Genomic DNA, 21,800 nt, shown 5'->3' with positions numbered 1-21,800 from the left:
ACAGGACATTACACTTGACCGGTGAAGAATGCATATTTTTTTATAATAACACCAAGAATTTTTATGATAAGTGATAACATGCTATCACTTGACACGAAGCAAGCTGGAACAAATTTCAAAAAATTGGTATACAGACCACAAATACTGGTTACGATACAATTAAGTATCTAGTTATCTAACTAGTTGTCTGGTTAACTACTATCTAGTTGTCTACACTAGATAAAAAACAATTTGAAAAATTTAAAAATTAAGAAACATACTTCTAAATAATTCACTGGCCAAAGAAGAAATCTTAATAAATATTAGGAAATATTTTGAATCAAGCAATAATGAAAATACTGTATGTGAAAATTTTAAGAATATATGTAAGCAGTATTGTCAGCTTATATTAGAAGACAACTGAAACTTAATACAATAAGCTCCCAACTTATTAAGATACAAAAGTAGAGCAAAATAAATCAGAGAATGTTAGAAAAAGGAAATAATAAATATAAAAGCATAAATTATTTTAAAAAAATTTTTTTTGACAGAATACCAAACTATATTTACTGTTTACAGTAGTAAAGGACAACAAATAATGTACAAATTGGTGAATAAACACAACAGAGCCAACAAACATCCCACCTGAGCCCATACAGCAAACAGGAAATGAGAACATTTCAGCAAGATTTCAAGCAAGCAAGAGATGATGGGTCGTTGTTCAGGTGACTACAAAAAGGCAGAGAATGGCCACCAAGCAGCAATGGAGCCTCAGGGAAGGACAATAGGCAGAACTACGAAGATGTTTAATTGGTATAGATCCCAAAATATTTTACAGAACTGAAATCACCAGACTAATGCATAAATTCAATACATATTTGGAAAGCAGCACGGCACAAACCCACGAGAAGAACATGAAGTCATCATTCCATGGGTTCATTTGTAACCACACTTGGAAGTAGCTCTTATACACGACAACGTAACTGCAAATTCAGCAATACTTAATCTTACTTTTTAATGTATAGACCATAATTATTCATCAGAAGCAAATACTAGAAGAAATCTGAGGCCACAACACCATTACCAAATGAGAAATGTGGGAATTTCTTCAATATTAAGAGGAAGAAAAAAGCCAATTTTGGTTGTGCCAATCCTCGCCTGTGTACCAACGCCAGGTACTGAGCAGGGAGTGGGGTGGGAGGGGTGGCAGGGGGTGGGTCCAGGGCCTCAGACCCCGAGGTTACATGCTTGAGGGCCAGAGAGCATGTGGGGTCAAACTACCAAAAGACTCGGTTATTTTTTAACCTTTGAAGAAGCATTCCAGTATTTTCCCTTCAACTTTTCCATATACTGACAAAGCTTAAATTTGCAATATTTAGCATTTTAATCACCTGTGCCTGTAACAGCAAGTGACAGTCTGTCCTCCCTATAGCACCTTGCCCCCAATACCTGTCCAACAGCTGCATCCCCACTGCGGGAAACACCAATTCTCTATGTGACTGGAGTGAGCAGGGGAGAGGCAACCAACTCAGGAATCAGATCCCTGGCCAGACTAAAAGCGAACATTCAGGCTATAATTTTGGGGTTAAAAAAATGTTTTGGGAGGCGGGGAACACAAATGAACACACAAAAAAACCCAAAATATCTTGCAACTCATTTTACCTGAACAAAGATAACAATTCTGATTGGCCCAATTTAAGTTACAGATTCATCCCTGCAGATAGTTTTGAGTTGCACTTGAAGTATATCAAAGAGAGGAAAATCATTGTGGTGAATGTCCTCGAGTTTCCGCAGGCGCCTTTGTGGTCGGCATGGTCACGTGCTCACCATTCAACAGCAATGCGAGGACGGATGGCCCGGGCTGGGGACAGGCCCTCTAGAAACTGTGCCCTGCCAGGCTGCTCTCCGGCGCACCTCCTGTCTGCTGCTGGAACACGTCGATGGTGTCCTCCTCCTCCATCTCCAGCTGTGCTGGAGTGTCGGTTTCATTAATTGGTTGCCCGTCGAACCTGAATCTAATCAGTCTCATTGACAAGCCCTGCCTCTCGCAGTAGGCCTTCATCAGCTTGCTCAGCGGTGTGTGCCTCTTGATCTTGAACTGCACCACAGAGCCGTCCTGCCCGGCCACCTTCAGGTTGATGTGGTCATTCTCTGTCTTCACGCCCTCCTTGGGCTTCTCCTCGGACATGGCTGCGCGGGGGGCGCGGGCAGGCGGCGCGGGGGAAGCAGCGCGGAGCGGGCGAGTCACGCTCTCGCCCCGCCGCTCTCCCGCCGCAACTGTGCGCGGGGCCGCGCTTTATCCCCCCAAATCCCGGCGCGCCCATTGGTCGGCACGGGGTCACGTGGCTGTGCGCGTGCACGAGGCGCGCCTATTGAAAAAATTTTAAAATACACAAATAAAATGTTCTTAGAGAAGACTAATAGAATTAATGTCAAACAACAGTAGGAATGAAAAGTGTACACAATTACAAAGACTATATTTAGAAGGAAATGAAGGGAAATAATAAACGTCTTTATACCAATACATAAACACGGATAAAACTATAGAAATCCTAACAAAATATAACTTTTCAAAACTGATTCAAGACGAAAGTTAAAAACCTGACTTGTCCAATAACCTTGAAATAAAGTGAACCAAGACTTAAAATCTTCCCACCAGAAAAATGTCAGGCCAGGTGCTTTTACTGAAAAGTTCTATCAAACGTTAAAGGAAAAAAAAATTTTTTTAATTTTCCGCTAACTACTCCAGAGTACACAAGAAGAAAGGCCACTCATCTACTCATTTTATAAGGTTAGCATTTGTAAGGTTAGACACCAAAACCTGACAATATATACCCAATTTATATGTAAAGTCTCTAAAAGGAGAATTACAGAATAATCTCAATCATAGACATAGGTAAAAGAATCCCAAACAAATTATCAAAGAGAATTCAGTGATCTGTGAAAAGGAGAATTATATAATGACTAAACTGAGTTATCCAATTTATATAAGGTTGGTTTAACAGTGTTTCTCAACCTTTTTCTCATTATTGTCCCCCTAAGGAAACTTCTTGTACATTTTTTCCCCTAATCACTCTCTCTTGAATTCCCCTCCTCTAGTAGAATATTACAATCAGAAAACTGACATTAATACAATCCACCAATCTTATTCAGATTTCCCCAGTTTTACATGTACTTGGGTGTGTGTGTGTGTGTGTGTGTGTGTGTGTATCTAGTTCTATGCAATGTTATCAATGTGTAGGTTCATGTATCCACCACAGTCAAGATACAGAGCAGTTCCATCACTGCAAACATCTTTCATGCTGCACTTTTATAAGCATGCCCATTTCCCTCCTACCTTGCCTCCATCTCCATGCTGTTCCTAACCTTTGACAACCACTAATCTGTTTTTCATTTCTATAATTTTGTCATTTCAAGACTGGAATATAAATGGAATCATGCATTATACAACTTTTTAGGACTGGCTTTTATTACTCAGCTTAATGCCTTTGAGCTTCATCTGAGTTGTTGCATGTACCAGTAGTTCATTCCTTTTTATTGCTGAGTAGTATTCCATGGTATACATATATCACAGTTAGTTTCCTTCTTTCCCCATCAAAGGACATCTAGGCTGTTTTTGGTTCTTAGCTATTATGAATAAAGCTGCTATAAACATCTGTGTACAGGTTTTTGTATGAACATAAGTTTCCATTTCTCTGGGATAAAGTCCAAGAGTGCAATTGCTGGGTCATATGGTAATTGCATGTTTAGTTTCGTAAGAAACCACCAAACTGTTTTCCAAAGTGGTTGTACCATTTTATATTCCCACCAGCAATGCATGAATGATCCAATCTCTTGGCATCCTCACTAGCATTTAGTCTTACCATTACTTTTTATTTCAGTTATTCTAATAGATGTGCAGTGAAAGGATCATTTTAGTTTGTATTTCCCTAATGGATAATGATATTGAATATCTTTTCATGTGATTACTTACTATCTTGACATACTCTCTTTGGTGAAACATATGTTTATTTCTTTAGCTCATTTTTCTGTTTTTTTTTTGGAAGATGGAGTTTCATTCTTGTTGCCCAGGCTGGAGTGCAATGGTATGATCTCAGCTCACCACAACCACCACTTCCTGGGTTCAAGCAATTCTCCTGCCTCAGCCACCCAAGTAGCTGGAATTACAAGCATGTGCCACCACGCCCGGCTAATTTTGTATTTTTAGTAGAGACGGCGTTTCACCATGTTGGTCAGACTGCTCTCGAACTCCCGACCTCAGGTGAACACCCACCTTGGCCCCCCAAAGTGCTGGGATTACAGGCGTAAGCCACAACACCTGGCCTAGCCCATTTTTTTAATGGGAACTTTTTACTGTTGGGTTTTGAGATTTTTCTATATATTCTAGATACTAGTCCTTTTGTTTTTATTCTGAGACAGTGTTTCACTCTGTTGTCCAGGTTGGAGTGGAGTGCTGCCATCTCAGCCCACTGTAACCTCCACCTCCCAGGTTCAAGCGATCCACCCACCTCAGCCTCCAGAGTAGCTGGAACTACAGGTACGCACTACTATGCCTAGTTAATTTTTCGTATTTTCATAGATATGGGGTTTCACTATGTTGCCCAGGCTGGTCTCAAACTCCTGGGCTCAAGTGATCCACCTGCCTTGGCCTTCCAAAGTGCTGGGATTATAGGCATGAGCCACTGTGCCTGGCCTGATACTAGTCCTTTGTTGGCTGTGGTTTGCAAATATTTTCTCCCAGTCTGTAACTTGTCTTTTCATCCTTTTCACAGAGTTTTTGCAAAGTAAAAGTTTTTGAAATTTTAATGCTACACATATATGTTTACTTTTGTACTGTATATCTATATATTATAGCTATTCTGTATACAATAAAAATTACCATTTATTTGCCCTACTCAAGAACTATTTTTAGCCCCCTTGGGGATAATATCACCCTGTTGAGAATACATGGGTTAACATTAGAAAATCAATTAATGAACCAAATACAAAAACCACATGATTATCTCAATAGATGCAGAAAAGGCCTTTGACAAAATTCAACAACACTTCATGCTAAAAACTCTCAATAAATTAGGTATTGATGGGACGTATCTCAAAATAATAAGAGCTATCTATGACAAACCCACAGCCAATATCATACTGAATGGGCAAAAACTGGAAGCATTCCCTCTGAAAACTGGCACAAGACAGGGATGCCCTCTCTCACCACTCCTATTCAACATAGTGCTGGAAGTTCTGGCCAGAGCAATCAGGCAGGAGAAGGAAATAAAGGGTATTCAATTAGGAAAAGAGGAAGTCAAATTGTCCCTGTTTGCAGGTGACATGATTGTATATCTAGAAAACCCCATTGTCTCAGCCCAAAATCTCCTTAAGCTGATTAGCAACTTCAGCAAAGTCTCAGGATACAAAATCAATGTACAAAAATCACAAGCATTCTTGTACACCAATAACAGACAAACAGAGAGCCAAATCATGAGTGAACTCCCATTCACAATTGCTTCAAAGAGAATAAAATACCTAGGAATCCAACTTACAAGGGATGTGAAGGACCTCTTCAAGGAGAACTACAAACCACTGCTCAATGAAATAAAAGAGGATATAAACAAATGGAAGAACATTCCATGCTCATAGGTTGGAAGAATCAATATCGTGAAAATGGCCATACTGCCCAAGGTAATTTATACATTCAATGCCATCCCCATCAAGCTACCAATGACTTTCTTCACAGAATTGGAAATAACTACTTTAAAGTTCATATGGAACCAAAAAAGAGCCCGCATCGCCAAGTCAATCCTAAGCCAAAAGAACAAAGCTGGAGGCATCACACTACCTGACTTCAAACTATACTACAAGGCTACAGTAACCAAAACAGCATGGTACTGGTACCAAAACAGAGACATAGATCAATGGAACAGAACAGAGCCCTCAGAAATGATGCCGCATATCTACAACTATCTGATCTTTGACAAACCTGACAAAAACAAGAAATGGGGAAAGGATTCCCTATTTAATAAATGGTGCTGGGAAAACTGGCTAGCCATATGTAGAAAGCTGAAACTGGATCCCTTCCTTACACCTTATACAAAAATTAATTCAAGATGGATTAAAGACTTAAATGTTAGACCTAAAACCATTAAAATCCTACAAGAAAACCTAGGCAATACCATTCAGGCCATAGGCGTGGGCAAGGACTTCATGTCTAAAACACCAAAAGCAATGGCAACAAAAGCCAAAATTGACAAATGGGATCTCATTAAACTAAAGAGCTTCTGCACAGCAAAAGAAACTACCATCAGAGTGAACAGGCAACCTACAGAATGGGAGAAAATTTTTGCAACCTACTCATCTGACAAAGGGCTAATATCCAGAATCTACAGTGAACTCAAACAAATTTACAAGAAAAAAACAAACAACTCCATCAAAAAGTGGGCAAAGGACATGAACAGACACTTCTCAAAAGAAGACATTTATGCAGCCAAAAAACACATGAAAAAATGCTCATCATCACTGGCCATCAGAGAAATGCAAATCAAAACCACAGTGAGATACCATCTCACACCAGTTAGAATGGCCATCATTAAAAAGTCAGGAAACAACAGGTGCTGGAGAGGATGTAGAGAAATAGGAACACTTTTACACTGTTGGTGGGACTGTAAACTAGTTCAACCATTGTGGAAGTCAGTGTGGCGATTCCTCAGGGATCTAGAACTAGAAATACCTTTTGACCCAGCCATCCCATTACTGGGTATATACCCAAAGGACTATAAATCATGCTGCTATAAAGACACATGCACACGTATGTTTATTGCGGCACTATTCACAATAGCAAAGAGTTGGAACCAACCCAAATGTCCAACAGCGATAGACTGGATTAAGAAAATGTGGCACATATACACCATGGAATACTATGCAGCCATAAAATGATGAGTTCATGTCCTTTGTAGGGACATGGATGAAACTGGAAAACATCATTTTCAGTAAACTATCACAAGGACAAAAAACCAACCACCACATGTTCTCACTCATAGGTGGGAATTGAACAATGAGAACTCATGGACACAGGAAAGGGAACAGCACACTCCGGGGACTGTTGTGGGGTTGGGGGAGGGTGGAGGGGCAGCATTAGGAGATATACCTAATACTAAATGACGAGTTAATGGGTGCAGGAAATCAACATGGCACATGGATACATATGTAATAAACCTGCACATTGTGCACATGTACCCTAAAACCTAAAGTATAATAATAAAAAAAAAGAAAATCAATTAACATAATTCACTGCAATAACATATTAAAAGAGAAAAATCTTACCATCATAATAGATAAAGAAAAAGCACTAAATAAATTTTAGTCTTTATTCATGGTAGTAATTTTTAGCAAATTAGAAGGACTTCCTAAACCTAACAGAAATACCCCCCAAACCCCACAGAAAACATCACATAAAGCTTAATTAACCCTTGGAGATTCCGATCAAGATGGTGATGTTCATTACCCTCATGTCTGTTCAACATCATATTTATGATCAGAGCCTGCACAGTAAGGCAGGAAGTGAAAAGAAGTGAAAGAAACAAAACTATCATTATTTGCAGATGATATTTTTGTATATGTAAAATAACCAAAAGACTTTACCCATAAGTTAGCAAATTAATAATGTTAGCAAAGTATGCTTGTTAATTAAAAAATCAACATATAAACATGAATTGTGTTTCTGAAAGCCAGCAAGAAATATTTAGAAAATGAAATTTAAAACAAGACAGCATTCATTATAGCAACAAAAATATGAAGCAGATATAGTATCAAACCTAACAAAAAATGTGCTAAGCCTTAGAGGAAGCATTTCTAAAGTTTATTAACAGACAATAAATAAGATTAAATAAATGGAGAGAGATATATATGGAGATATATATATGGAGATAGAGATAAATAGATAAATATTTAGAGACTGAAAGATTTAACGTTGTAAAGATGTTAATTCTCCCTAAACTGGTTTATAAATTTACTTCAATGTCCATTAAAATTCTAGCATGGCAAAACAATCCTAAGCAAAAAGAACACAGGTAGAGACATCCACACTACCATTTTCAAACTACACCACAAGGCTACAATAATTAAAACTGCATGGTATGGTATAAAAACAGATACATAGACCAATGAAACAGGTTAGAGAACCCAGAATAAAGCTGCACACCTACAACCATCTGATCTTCTGCAAAGCCAGCAATAACAAGCAATGGGGAAAAGACTTTCTGTTCAATAAATGGTGCTGAGAAAACTGGCTAGCCATTTGCAGAAGATTGAAAGTGGACTCCTACCTCTCACCATGTATAAAAAATAACTCAAGATAGATTAAAGGCTTAAATGTAAAACATAAAACTATAAAAACCCTAGAAGAAAACATAGGGAATACCATTCTGGACATTGGCCCTAGCAAAAACTTCATGACAAAGATTCCAAAAGCAATTGCAGGAAAAACAAAAATTGACAAGTGGGACCTAATTAAACTAAAGAGCTTCTGCACAACAAAAGAAACTATCAACAGAGTAAACAGACAATCTACAAAGTGGGAAAAATATTTGCAAACTATGCATCTGACAAAGGTCTAATGTCAAGAATCTATAAGAAACTTAAATCAACAAGCAAAAAACAACCTCATTAAAATGGGCAAAGGCCATGAACAGACACTTCTCAAAAGAAGATAAAAATAGGGCAAACAAGCATATGAAAAAATGCTCAATATCACTAATCATTAGGGGAATGCAAATCAAAACCACAATGAGATACCATCTCACCCTACTCAGAATGGCTATTATCAAAAAGTCAAAAAATAATAGATGCTGTTGAGGTTGCAGAGAAAAAAAAATGCTTACACACTGCTGGTGGGAATGTAAATTAATTCAGCCACTGTGGAAAGCAGTCTGAAGATTTCTCAAAGAACTTAAAACAGAACTACCATTTGACCTAGCAATCCCATTACTGTGTATATACCCAAAGGAATAACAACACATGCACACATATGTTCCTTGCAGCACTATTCACAATACCAAAGATGTAGAATCAACCCAGATGCTCACCAATGGCGAACTGGATAAAGAAAATGTGGTACATATACACGATGGAATACTACAGAGCCATAAAAAAAATGCGATCATGTCCTTTGCAGCAACATGGATGGAGCTGGAGGTCATTATCCTAAACAAATTAACCCAGGAACAGAAAACCAAATACCATATGTTCTCACCTGTAAATGGGAGCTAAACACTAAGTACACACAGAAATAAAGAAGAAAACAACAGACCCTAGGGCCCACTTGAGGGTGGAGGGTGGGAGGAGAGTGAGGATTGAAAAACTACCTATTGGGTATTATGCTGATAAGTTGGGTGACAAAATTATCTGTAGACCAAACCCCCACAACAGGCAATTTACTCAGGTAACAAACCTGCACATGTACCCCTTAAATCTACAATAAATGTTGGAAAGAAAAAAAAATTATAGCATGGCTTTCACCCATATTAACAAGCAGAATCATACTATTTAGATATGAATGACACTGAGTTTTGAGTAATATATTTATAAGTATTTACATTAAAATAAACACAACAATAAGACAGTATTGGAAAAACTGGATATCTACATGAAAAAGTGATACTAGACTTGTACTTGAAACTGTACAGAAAAATCAATTCTAGCTAGATTGAACGTCAAAGTGTGAAGGCTATATAAGAAACATTTTAGAAGACAATATAGCCAAATGTGTTCATGACTTTGGAGTAGAGAAATATTTTCTTTACCAAGACACAGAAAGCACTAATAATAAAAGAGAAATTGAAAAAAATTGTATCATTAAAATAAATAACTTATTTTTGCCAAAAGACATAAGGAGAATGAAAAGACCATTCACAGGATAGGAGGTAACATGTGCCACACACTGAATGCACGAGGAACTCCTAGAAATCAGCAAGAAAAAGGCAGAGACACCAACAGGAATATAGGTGAACAGGGATTTCATGAAAGAAAAATCCAAATGGCACCAAAAAAGGATGCTCAACCTTGTTAGTAATCTAGGAAATGCAATTTAAAACCACATGAGGTACTAAGATCCTGTTACCCTTCCCCCTTTCTTTCTCCACTTCCCTGATGACAAAAATAGAAAAATATGACAATCCTAAGTGCAGCTGAGGAAATGGAGCCACAGTGTCTTTCATGTACAGCTGGTAGGATAGTAACTAGAAACCACTTTAGAAAATGGCTTGGTGTTATCTGATTAAGCTGAATATGAACACATCCTACAGCACGCAATTCCCATCCTACTTTTTTATACAAGAGAAACACCTGCACATGTTACCCAGGATCACGTTAAAAATGTTCATAGACAAAAATAATGCTCATGGAAGTGCATTATCATCTTAGAAACAACCCAAATGGGCCAGGCACAGTGGCTGACGCCTGTAATCCCAGCACTTTGGGAGGCTGACGCGGGTGGATTATGAGGTCAGGAGTTTGCGACCAGCCTGGCCAACACAGTGAAACCCCATCTCTACTAAAAACACAAAAAATTAGCCAGGCGTGGTGGCAGGTGCCTGTAATCCCAGCTACTCAGGAGGCTGAGGCAGGAGAATCACTTGAACCCAGAAGGCGGACGTTGCAGTGAGCTGAGATCGTGCCACTGCATTCCAACCAGGGCGACAGAGCAAGACTCCGTCTCAAAAAAAAAAGAAAAGAAAAGAAACAATCCAAATGTCCATCAAAAACAGAATGGATAAATGGATTGTAGCATATTACTATAATGGAATACAGAGTAATAAAAACTAAAAGAACCATAGCTACAAGTTCTTTTCGTTTTTGACATGGACAATTCCCACAAATAATGTATTAAAGGAGTAAGCCACAGAGTAATACAGGATTATTCCATATATACAAAGTTCAAAACCAGGCTAAATTATATCATTCTTGATGCATGTGTAGGTAGTAAAACTGTCAAGAAAAGTAAGGTAGTTATCATCATGAAACTCAGAAGGTGGTGATACAGAGGGGAGGGAAGGGGATGTGATGAGGGAGGAGGGTGTCATCAGTAGGGAAACACGCAGGGCCTCCGGCGATGACAATATTCCATTTATTAAACTGGGTGATGGGTTGTACTGCTGTTCTTTATAATCTAATACACATTCTTAAATGTTCTTTTGCATTTATTCAATAGGTAATAAAACTTATTAAAACCACATATCAAAAAAAGACAGGTTACTCAGTAAGAAAGCTATTTCACTTAATGGTATTTGCACATCGGCTCCTTACATTTGTGAGATAAAACGCCAACGTTTCTCTTGAAAGAGAAACTAGGAACAGTGCATTTGGGAGAGGCAAAGCTCCTACCTCTCACAAACTGTTCTCATTCGCTCTAATACGCTTTGTTTATTTTTTGGCTTAGAAGTCTCCGATGAGTTATTTTATTCAAGTTCTTAGCTGAATGTCCTCAGGCCACAAGCTTAGCTGAAAGAGAGAAAGTACTGGGCCTGGAGCTGACTCTGCTCCCAGGGGCCAGACCTTTGATGTCTGGGCCAGGTAAAAACAGGATACTGCCATCATGGTATTTCAAGCCAAATCTATCCAGCTTGAAGGAATAAAGTGAAGGAAAGATCAATATCTGCCTCTTCTCCTTTCCTATGAGGTTAAGATCGGGGACCCTGGATCCAGACTGCCTGGTTTGCATACCAAATCCAGCCCTGTAGTCTGGAGCAAGTTGCTCAAATCCATTTGTTCCTCCTTTTTCTCACCTGTAAAATGGAGCTGAAGAGAGTACAAACCTCATAAGGGGATTAGGTTAATACTGACGAAGCAATAGCAAAAGTGCTTGGCACACGAAGAGTACTCAACATGGGTTAGGTGGTGATGGTTATTATTCTCAAACATATCTTTTTTGTCCAAATCAAATTGCCATCTCCATCTGGGTCTCTAACTTTACATGTCCAAAACTAAGCTCCTGTTATTCCCTCCAAACCAGCTCCTGCATCCGTTCAGCTGCTCAGAACAAAACCATCAAGTCATCCTTGATTCTTCTCACAGTTGCTCCATCAAGTCATCCTTGATTCTTCTCACAGTTGCTCCATCACAATTTTTGCTAGTCCTACCTTCAAAATACATCTGGAATCCAATCACTTCCTGCCTTCTCCAAGCTACCACCCTGCTGCAAGCCGCAATCCTCTCTTGCCTGGATGGATACGGTGGCCTCCTACCTGGTCTCCTTGCCTCTACCTCTGTCCTCTCCTCCCAGTCTATTCTCAGATACACCACTCTCAACCGCTACACCATAGCTGCCACACAATTCTAACAGAATTACCGTTGAAACTCAAGTTGGATCAGGCCACACCTCTGTTCAAAAGCCTCCGTTAGCTTTCCATCTCACCCATAATAAAAAATCAAAGTCCTCACCATGTCTGCCAAGGACCTGTGTGTCTGAGTCTCTGTAACTTTTCTGCCTCACCTCCTTCTCTTCTCTCCACATTCACTCTACTCCGGTCACACACCAAGAGCACAGCTGCCCCTCAAGGGCTATTCACTTGCTGTTCCTTCCACATGGAAGGCTCCTCCCTACTTTCTGCAAGGCTTGCTGCCCCGTTTCCCCCAGGTCTTCACTCACATTTACCTCTCAGTCACTCCCTGGCCCTATGGAAAATTTCACATCCTCCTCACCACAGTCCCTTCTTTTGCCTCATTTTTCTCTCCTTCCCACGTTGTTACCCGACACACTTACTGTATTATTTTTATTTATTTTATTTTTTGGAGACACAGTCTTGCTCTGTTGCCTAGGCTGGAGTGCAGTGGCACAATCTCAGCTCACTGCAACCTCTGCTTCCCTGGTTGAAGCAATTCTCCTGCCTCAGCCTCTCGAGTAACTGGGATTACAGGCGCCCAGCTGATTTTTGTATTTTTAGTAGAGACAGGGTTTCACTATGTTGGCCAGGCTGGTCTCAAACTCCTGACCTCAAGTGATCCGCCTGCCTCAGCCTACCAAAGTGTTGGGGTTACAGGCGTAAACCATCCCACCCAGCCCCTAACACACTTACTTTATATTTACTTCTTTAGTGTGTTTCTGGTATGAACCCCCCTCCCTGTCCCCCCGCAGAATGTGGGCTCCATGGGGCAGGAGTATTTGGCTGTATCCACAGTGCTTGAACATGACTTGAATCTGAGCATAGAGTGGGAGCTCAAAATAACATAGATTATGTGAATAATAAATCTGCAAGTTGTCAGCTAATACAATATTTTTCTTTCTTCTTGTCCTTCAGGACCCTGGGTAGATTAAAATTTTAAATACATATACTTTGATGTCATGTCCTTTATATTTTGATGTTTAATCACCAGAGCTATAGGATTTTTTTGATGTTGTAAATGTGCCCATCCATGCACAGAAAATAGATCTAACTCCATTCTTTATCTGTGGCTCCTCTGCTTTTTCATAGCTGGCAATACGAAGCAGCTACTGCTCCCAGGACTGGCTTAGAGGAGCACTTGTTCACTCCCCAAAAGCTCCATTAGTAACAGATTGCCCAACTGTTAGGCAACTTCAACGTGGGGAGAGCAGGGACTGTGTCCAGCTCTCCCATAATTGTATTCCCAGCACCTACATTTTTTTCTGCATGAATGAACTAGTTAATTGATGCATGCTTGGGTAGTTTATTCTGTTTTGTATCCCACACCAAGAGTGAGCTAGGCCACATGGCCTCTCTGGGTGAGCTTGCACATTCTCTGCAAGAGGAGAATATTGGAGTTTTAATAAAATATTTTGTTTCCTTTTAGATACCGGAAAGAGTTATCTTTAAAAGCACTTCACCATCCTCCGTGGCATGATGACACTTTTAAATACAACAAAACTATTGCTTTTAAATGTGCTTTTTAAAGCAGCCCTCAGGAAAAAAATATAGGTGTATTTGTGTATGTGTATGTATGTATGTATGTGTGTATGTATCTATGTATATGTCCATGGTGCGTATACACCCATGTATGCACGTACATATGTGTGTCGAACAATGGGAAATCATAACCTGATGAAAATAGCTGAAAAAAAGGGGACAGGATGGGTAAGAGGCCAGTTTCCTTGCCTATCTTGTTTAAAAAACAACAAGCTGATTTCACTGAGGGCGCCATACTTCAAGTTCTACCTAACAGCTCATTAGCCCCACAAATGGGAGTCAGTCACTTAGTCATTCTGCAGAAGGTTTCATGTCCATCTTTTCTCTCTCCTTTCACTAGTCCAGCAAATCCTAGGTGGGCACCTACTAAGTTCCTCAAACCATATTCTGGAATAAAGAATAAATTAGATAGACAAAGTCCTTCCCTTTATGGAGAAGAGAGATAATAAACAAGTAAACTAATGCATATTTGACCCAATTGCAGGTAGAGGCATGGGCTGTGAAGACATTTGAAGCAGAAAAAAGCTAGAGAGTGGAGGTGGAGGGTTCTGGCCCCCCCTGCAGAGGTGAAGCTTGAGCAGAGTTTGGAGTGAAAATGTGGAGGAAAAGCTCTCAGGGCAGAGGGAACAGCCAGGGCAGCAGTGAACTGGTGTGGAATGGTGAAAGAGGCAGTGCAGTTACAGCAGATGGAGCCCAGGGGAGAGGATCAGGGATGGCATCAGCCCTGAGAAGGAAGGGCTCTGCTGAAATTTATTCCTGGGTACAGCATCCTCTGAGACGGGCTTCACAAAGGTCATTAACTACATTTAGAAGCACAGAAGAACAATTGATGGTATTAAAAAAAATAAAGCCTCTTCTGTCGCAGGGGGAATTACATATGCATGCAAAATGCAGTGGGCCTTGTCCACATATTCACCAAAAGGGTTGGGATATCTTATTCCACCCCCACCCACCACTCACTACCATTAGCCAGAATGAACAACATAATAGAAATTAACCGCTGGGCTAGTCTTCTTCAGGATGAAGCCTCTCAGCTGTCATCCCTGCCTCCCTCTTAAATGGCTGACGTCACCTCTGATCCTCCCCCAAACAAGTGGCTCTTTCTCTGGTGGCAGATAATTCGTTTCCCCAGACACAATGGGAAGGCCTTAGCCCAAGCTTTTAGGGAAGACGTTTGAAGCATAAGGGAATACTAGTGTTTGCTTGGGCTATGGGACAAATGTTCCGGAAATGAAAGGGTTTTTTTGTTGTTGTTTGTAATTATGCACATCCTGCAGTATCTGCATAATGGGTCCAATTCAGCCCTGGCCTTGCAGAAAAATTACCATGTCCCTGGAGGAAGGTCAGCGTATGAGTGAACAGGAAGCTTCATGCTGACAATAGGGCCTTAATTTTTTTTTTTTTTAATTTTAAGGATGAACTTTGCTCTTTTAGTCCATTTGTCTGCAGGCATTTGCAAACATGTTCTAAACACACCCACACTTGTAAAACGCACATACTTAAAATCAGCCTTGGCTTTGAGAGAACAGTATAAAGATTTTAGATGATAGATGAGCTGACTGCTATATTCTTCCTGGTACCTAGTGGAATTTTAAAGCCAGAGGAAGCCTTATATGTTAGTCAAACTTTTTGTAGCTAAAGAAAGTCAGGAACACTATTGGCTAAAGGACCCAACATGAATAAGACATGAGATGGGTTTAGGTTCATTTTCAAAAAAATTTCTTTAGAAAACTATAAAAAATTTCATTTTTATTTAAATACATTCACCAGAAGTTTTTTTTTTTTTTTCAAACACTCTGGTTCTGCTCATGGTTTTGTAGAATATCTGTCATCTAGTTCAGAGTTCAATAAATGAGTTTTCAGTTAAATTTGTTGACATTTTTCACCACACAACCTTAAATCATATGGCAATCTCAAATTGGAGATGTGAACAGAGTTCTTGTGGCTAATTTAAGTATTTGACATTAAAGGTTCTAATAAAAATCTTCTAAAGAGATCATTTATCAACATGGCCCAACCCAAATAGGTCTTATGAAGTCAAAGAAGTATGAATCCCTCATTTGGCCTCCCTCAAATTTCAAAGGTTTTAATGTTGAACATAATTTTCATAAAAGATTCAAGGGGTATGATTCCATATGCTTCCTCATTCCTAGTAAACTCAGGTCTGAAGAACTGATGCTGTCTTTCCATATATATGGCTATACAAAGGCTTTTGTCAGGCCAGGCGTAGTGGTTCACGCCTGTAATCCCAGCACTTTGGGAGGCTGAGATGGATGGATCACTCACCTGAGGTCAGGAGTTCAAGACCAGTCTGGCCAACATGGTAAAACCCGTCTCTACTAAAAATACAAAAATTAGCCGGGCATGGTGGCGGATGCCTGCAGTCCCAGTAACTCGGGAGGCTGAGGCAAGAGAATCGCTTGAACCCAGAGGCAGAGGTTGCAGTAAGCTGAGATCACACCACTGCACTCCAGCCTGGGCAACAAGAGTGACACGAGTGCAGTGGTTGGTTCCTCCACCCCCGGTTCATTCTCTGCCTCACTCACACTGAGATCCCCGACATGCCGGTAGACGGGGTTTCACCATGTTGGCCAGGTTGGTCTCGAACTCCTGACCTTGTAATCCGCCTGCCTTGGCCTCCCAAAGTGCTGGGATTACAGGCGTGAGCCACTGCGCCTGGCCAATTTTAATCATATGTTTCTAAGGGAGACTGTATATTTCCTTTTTTCCCTGGCCAACCATGATGGCACTTATTCACTTCAAATCCTACCCTAATTAAAGTCCAAGAGAAAGTGGTTGCCTTGATGATTTAAGCATTTCTGGAGTTGTTTTTCCTACCAGCTGTTGCTCCTGGTTATCCAATCAACCTTGGTATGCTTCAGTGCAAAATAAAATAAGTAGCCAGGTCACTAGGGTGGGGACTAACAACTCCCTGGCTTCTGTAAGGTTCTCAGTGCAGCTTCTAGCCATTTAAATACCATAAAAAATAAGAGATGTACCATTAATGACAATCTCTTTGTCCCTAACTCCACTGTGCCTACAGCCTTGTTGCATTTTAATCAGGGCAAATAGTACATTCCAATTCCAGGCTGAAGTCCAATGCTCGCTTGGCTTTATTCTTAGGTGGCACAGTTTAAAAGACGTATTCTTTTGTATTTTTACTCTTCATCTGCCAGAAAAACTTCAAAGAGTGGAAGAAAGGGAATTGGGAGATGGGAAAGGAATATCCCAGATAACCTCGCTACTTCCTCTGTGTGTGTTATGTGTGTGCTAGTCTCTTTCCCAACTTCTCTCTGCAAGCCAGAATGTTCAGGTACGAAACAGCTGGCTAAGTAAGGTTTCACTTTTTCTTCCAGAAATTAAAACTAGGAACAGCACTGATCAGTTCCACTTCTCCTCCTCCTTCTCCTCCCACCACCTTTTTCTCTTACGACCTTCTCACAAAACAACATCCACAGAAGGGTTGCATGAGACAGGTACCAAGATAAACATTTTTACATCTCTCCGGACATGAAGACATCCGATCAGAAAGTATGGGCCCTTAATAGAAGTAAATGGAATATGAAGAGTAAAATGGGAAGAAACTAAACACTGTAACTATACATTATGTATAGGAAAGAGTCAGTTTGCTCCAGTGATGCTGATGTGATTGGGAAAAGGGTTAAAGCCAAAAATTGGTTCCCACTGATCCTTTTTTTCCTGGCTGAAAGTTTTTTCTTGCACGCACAGAGACACACCTACATACTCCAAACTTCACCAAAGATTCCAAATTTTTGCATTTATCTCTTGCCCTAATTCCATTTCATTCTTGCATTATCCATGCTAAAAAGAGTTTGCTCAGTCTACATGAGTGAAGCTATAGCCCAAAATAGATCTGACATCGGACTGATGGAAATTAATAAACGAAGGAAAGCATTTTAGAGTGGATAAATGAGAAATTGATGGGCAAATCATTTCTGTGTGCTCAGATTAGACAAAAAGCACAAGAGGGCCATTTTGTCTAAGCTGGTCACCTAGCTGTTGGCAAAGTGGCCACTACTTGACCCACAGCTAGGTGGCCAATTTAGACAAAAGTTTATCCTACGTCAGTAGTGTCCACTTTCTCCAAGTGAGGAAAACTGGATAAAACTGAGTAAGAGCTTTGGGGAAGCCCCAGAAGTAAATGATAATTAACAAGGGAAGTTGCTTTAAATTCTGATTTTCATCCTTCACGGGAAGAGACAATAGATGCACCTGTCATAAAATGAACTTCTCAGGCAAGTAATTCTCCCAGCATCCACTTCTTCCTTTGCTTCCTCAGAGCCAGTTCCAAATTCTCAGCTGTATGAAATGAAAAACGTAGGCCAGGCACGGTGGCTCATGCCTGTAATCCCAGAACTTTGGGAGGCCAGGGTGGGCAGATCATTTGAGGTCAGGAGTGTGTGACCAGCCTGGCCAACATAATGAAACCCATCTCTCCTAAAAATACAAAAATTAGCTGGATGTGGTGGCACACGCCTGTAATCCCAGCTATTTGGGGGCTGAAGCAGGAGAATCACTTGAACCCAGTGAGTCGAGTTTGCGCCACTGGACTCCAGCCTGAGTGACAGAGTGAGACTCCATTTCAAAAAAAAAGAAACACTTAAAAACAGAAAGACAAGTAGTGGTTGAAAGACAACCGCAAGAGATGGTAATCACAGGAGCATCGGTTGGCTCTGGTTTGCTACTAGAGGATCCAGGAAGAAGCCCAGTGGATTTCTGCTCAGTTCTGAGCACTGTGCTATGTCTTTGAATACCCACACCTAGCAGAACTATACAGAGGAAGTGCTTAGTAAATATCTGGTGACTCAATGAGTAAATTATAAGGAGCTGTAAGGTTTAGGGATAAAGCACACTGATAGGCACACATCTCCTTAAAAAATACCCTGCATCGTGAGCTGAGATCGTGCCACTGCACTCCAGAGCCTGGGCAACAAAGCGAGACTCCGTCTCAAAAAAAAATAAAATAAAATAAAGTCCTGCATCATTACAGGTGCTCCCCTAATTCAGACTGACTCATTCTCAGCCTTATGCAAAGGGTTCCATTTTAAGATTTTACAGACTTAGTACATTAGTTTCCTATGGCTGCTGTAACAAATTACCACAAACTTGGTATCTTAAAACAACAGTAATTTATTCTCTCATAGTTCTGCAGGCCTGAGTCTGAGATGAGAATCACTGTGCTAAAATCAAGATGTCAGCAGAACTGCACTCCCCGCAGAGGCATTAGGGAAGCATCTGTTTCTTGTATCTTGCAGCTCCTGGTGGCTGCCGGCATTCCTTGGCTGTGGCTTCATCACTAAAATCTTTAAGATCAGCATTTTCAAATTTCTTTCTGTTTCATCTTCACAGTGCCTTCTCTTCTGTGTAAGCAAAATCGCCCTCTGCCACTTTCTTAAGGATGCATGTGATTGCAGTTAAGGCCCACAGATAATCCAGGATTATCTCCCCATCTCAAAATCCTTACTCTCATCTACAAAGACCCTCTTCCCAAATACGATAATAGGTATAGGTTCCAGGGAGGGCAACTTGATGTCTTTGGGAGCCATTACTCAGCTTAGTATTACTGAAAAGAACAGAGCAGGTAGCAGTGATTGCAGCAAGTCTCACACTGTCTCTACTTGCTGCAAACATCTGTGTTATTTCTACATAATGCCTGCAGTTACATATGTGGTATTATTGCAATATACAGCACATGCATTCAAACATTTTGGATTCAAATTAAACTCTGAGCTGCACAACAGCCTCCGGAATGGAATGACTGTGTAACTTGGGGAATGTCTACATTATCCATTATGTGGGGGCAGGAGTGGGGGGCTAACGCCTAGTCTCTCCTGTGTAATTGGCCTTAGCTCTGCCAATTACTCTATCCTTATTGTTAAACACAATCCATGGGAGGAAACCCAAGAGGGAATTAGCTTATGTGGGAGAGGTTAGTTTGGGTAACAGGAATGTACTCTGCAGCTTTTGATTCAGTTTAGGTTCACTGATGGGTCAAGTTGGGTATTGGCAGAAAATTTGGAATTGGACCATTTTCTTTACCACTCCAATGCTGTGCACCATCCCCTATACTCCTTGGGTTTCTAGGTTAGAAACACTTCTTGAGGTGGGGCTGGTCCTCCGTATGGTTTATTTCTGCTTCTTGCCTACAGACTGGGCATCAAGTCTGCTGGGAACCCATCCTACAGGACCCTCCTAAGGTAGAGAACTCCATCTTCACAGGGTTAAGTTAAATTTTCACACATATGAACAGATGGAATTATTCATACTTGAGCAGTTTTCAAAATTATGCTTTCATGCATTTGAACATCGTCATTTCTTGATTTATTCTCCAGTAATATTAATAAATGTAAAATTCTTAGGACAATGCAGGGCTGAGATTAGGCTAAGGCAAGTGACATACTTGCCTTGGATGTAAAATTTAAGAGAGTGCCAAAAAACTCAGTAATCAAAATAACATTTTAAGGCAATATGTTAAAAATATCAAATCAAAATCAAAGCAGCAAACTATGGCTCACAGGTTGACTATCTCTGTAAATAAAGTTTTATTAGAACCAGTGAGACAGCCAGAGGGGAGGGGGTCCCCGGAAAAACTCCAACTGGCCTGTGCACTGGGGTGGAGCTGCAGAAGTTTGTGCTACTTGCAGCAGGGAAGAGCCTGGCCCCTCCTCTTCCTGTGTGGAACCTGGGATTTGGGCATGGTCCGGAAGTGCTCTAGATGAACTCTGGCCTTGCTGAGAGTCCCTGTTTCCCCTCTTTTTTCCTTTTCACCCAATAAAGCCCTGCTTTACTTACCCTTCAAACCATCTGCGAGCCTGAATTTTCATGGCTGTGGGATGGACAAGGACCCCATCTTTAGCTGAACTTCAGGAAAATTCCTCTAACACCAGGTCCAGGTGGGCCAAATGTAGCATAGTCATGAAAGTGTTAATTGGATCTTGTCTTTAAAATACTGATATTTTGTTCATTAAGAATTTTTTGCATTATGGATTTTAAAAAATAATTTTAAAATAACTTTAATTTTTAAACTGAATTCTTAAAAATTTTTTTAAAAACTTTTTTTTTCAAGACAATTATTACAATTTGATATGGAGCAAAAGTGCTTCATGTATTTTTTCCCAATCTGTCACAGAGTATGTTAAAAAGACATACACAAGAATCACAATTTTAAGAAATTAATAATTTTTACTGTCTCATCAAGGATATTGTTGGGTGAAATAGACATTTTGTTTTACTGTGAGTAGACAATGGCCAAAAGTTTTATCTTCTGTTATTTTTTAACCATCAATGCAAATGTCAATGCAGTGAAAAGGCAAATAACATCTTAGAATTAGAATGAAAATGATTTTAACCCCAAAGACCCCTTGAAAGGGTCTCAGGAGACACCAAGGTCTATGGGACAGACTGTGAATTGCTGCCTTAAAGGGTAAAGCTTTCACAATATATCAAAAGCATTGTCAGTCACAAGATAAGATCCTCAGTCAGATGGCGGCAACATAATTATGACTAATCTCAAAATTAGTTTTGGAAAAATCAGTGAAGAGTTGAGCAAATTGACTGTCATATAAATAGTTTTGAGCAATCAGGAAATCTTGGAGGCTAAAGATAAAATGTGAAAGAATCTGAATGGCATGAATATAATCCATGACCTGAAGGCATGGCCATTTTAGGGCAGCAAAGTGGAGAAAGAGCACCCCACCCATCACTTACCTTCCATTCCTTGCCCCCACTGCCTTCTGGGTAATGAGGGAGCAGAGGATACTAGAGCAGCAGCAGCAGCAGCAGGAAGGGTGAGGCAAATGGAAGGACAGCACAGGGCATCTGAAGGCTGCTCCAAGACCTTGGGGCTGGTCAGCCTGGTGCGGAAGCTCTCCTGCCATTTCCTAGCACACAACCTTG

General features: G+C 40.3%; 2 protein-coding genes across 7 annotated transcripts in view; both read right to left on the bottom strand.

Annotated features, from left to right (window-relative positions):
- STON2 (stonin 2) overlaps positions 1 to 21,800 on the bottom strand; it is a 179,434-nt gene that overhangs the window by 113,648 nt on the left and 43,986 nt on the right. The window lies entirely within an intron of this gene.
- Positions 518 to 2,245, bottom strand: LOC116456155 (small ubiquitin-related modifier 3-like). The gene has a single exon (XM_032753753.2). The coding sequence runs from the start codon at positions 2,165 to 2,167 to the stop codon at positions 1,856 to 1,858; it is 312 nt and encodes a 103-aa protein (XP_032609644.1). The 5' UTR covers positions 2,168 to 2,245; the 3' UTR covers positions 518 to 1,855.

This window comes from Hylobates moloch, unplaced genomic scaffold (assembly GCF_009828535.3).
Source record: "Hylobates moloch isolate HMO894 unplaced genomic scaffold, HMol_V3 SCAFFOLD_16, whole genome shotgun sequence".
Taxonomy (NCBI): Eukaryota; Metazoa; Chordata; class Mammalia; order Primates; family Hylobatidae; genus Hylobates; species Hylobates moloch.
Note: the sequence above shows the minus strand (reverse complement) of the source record. Positions and strands in the feature narration are given on the sequence as shown.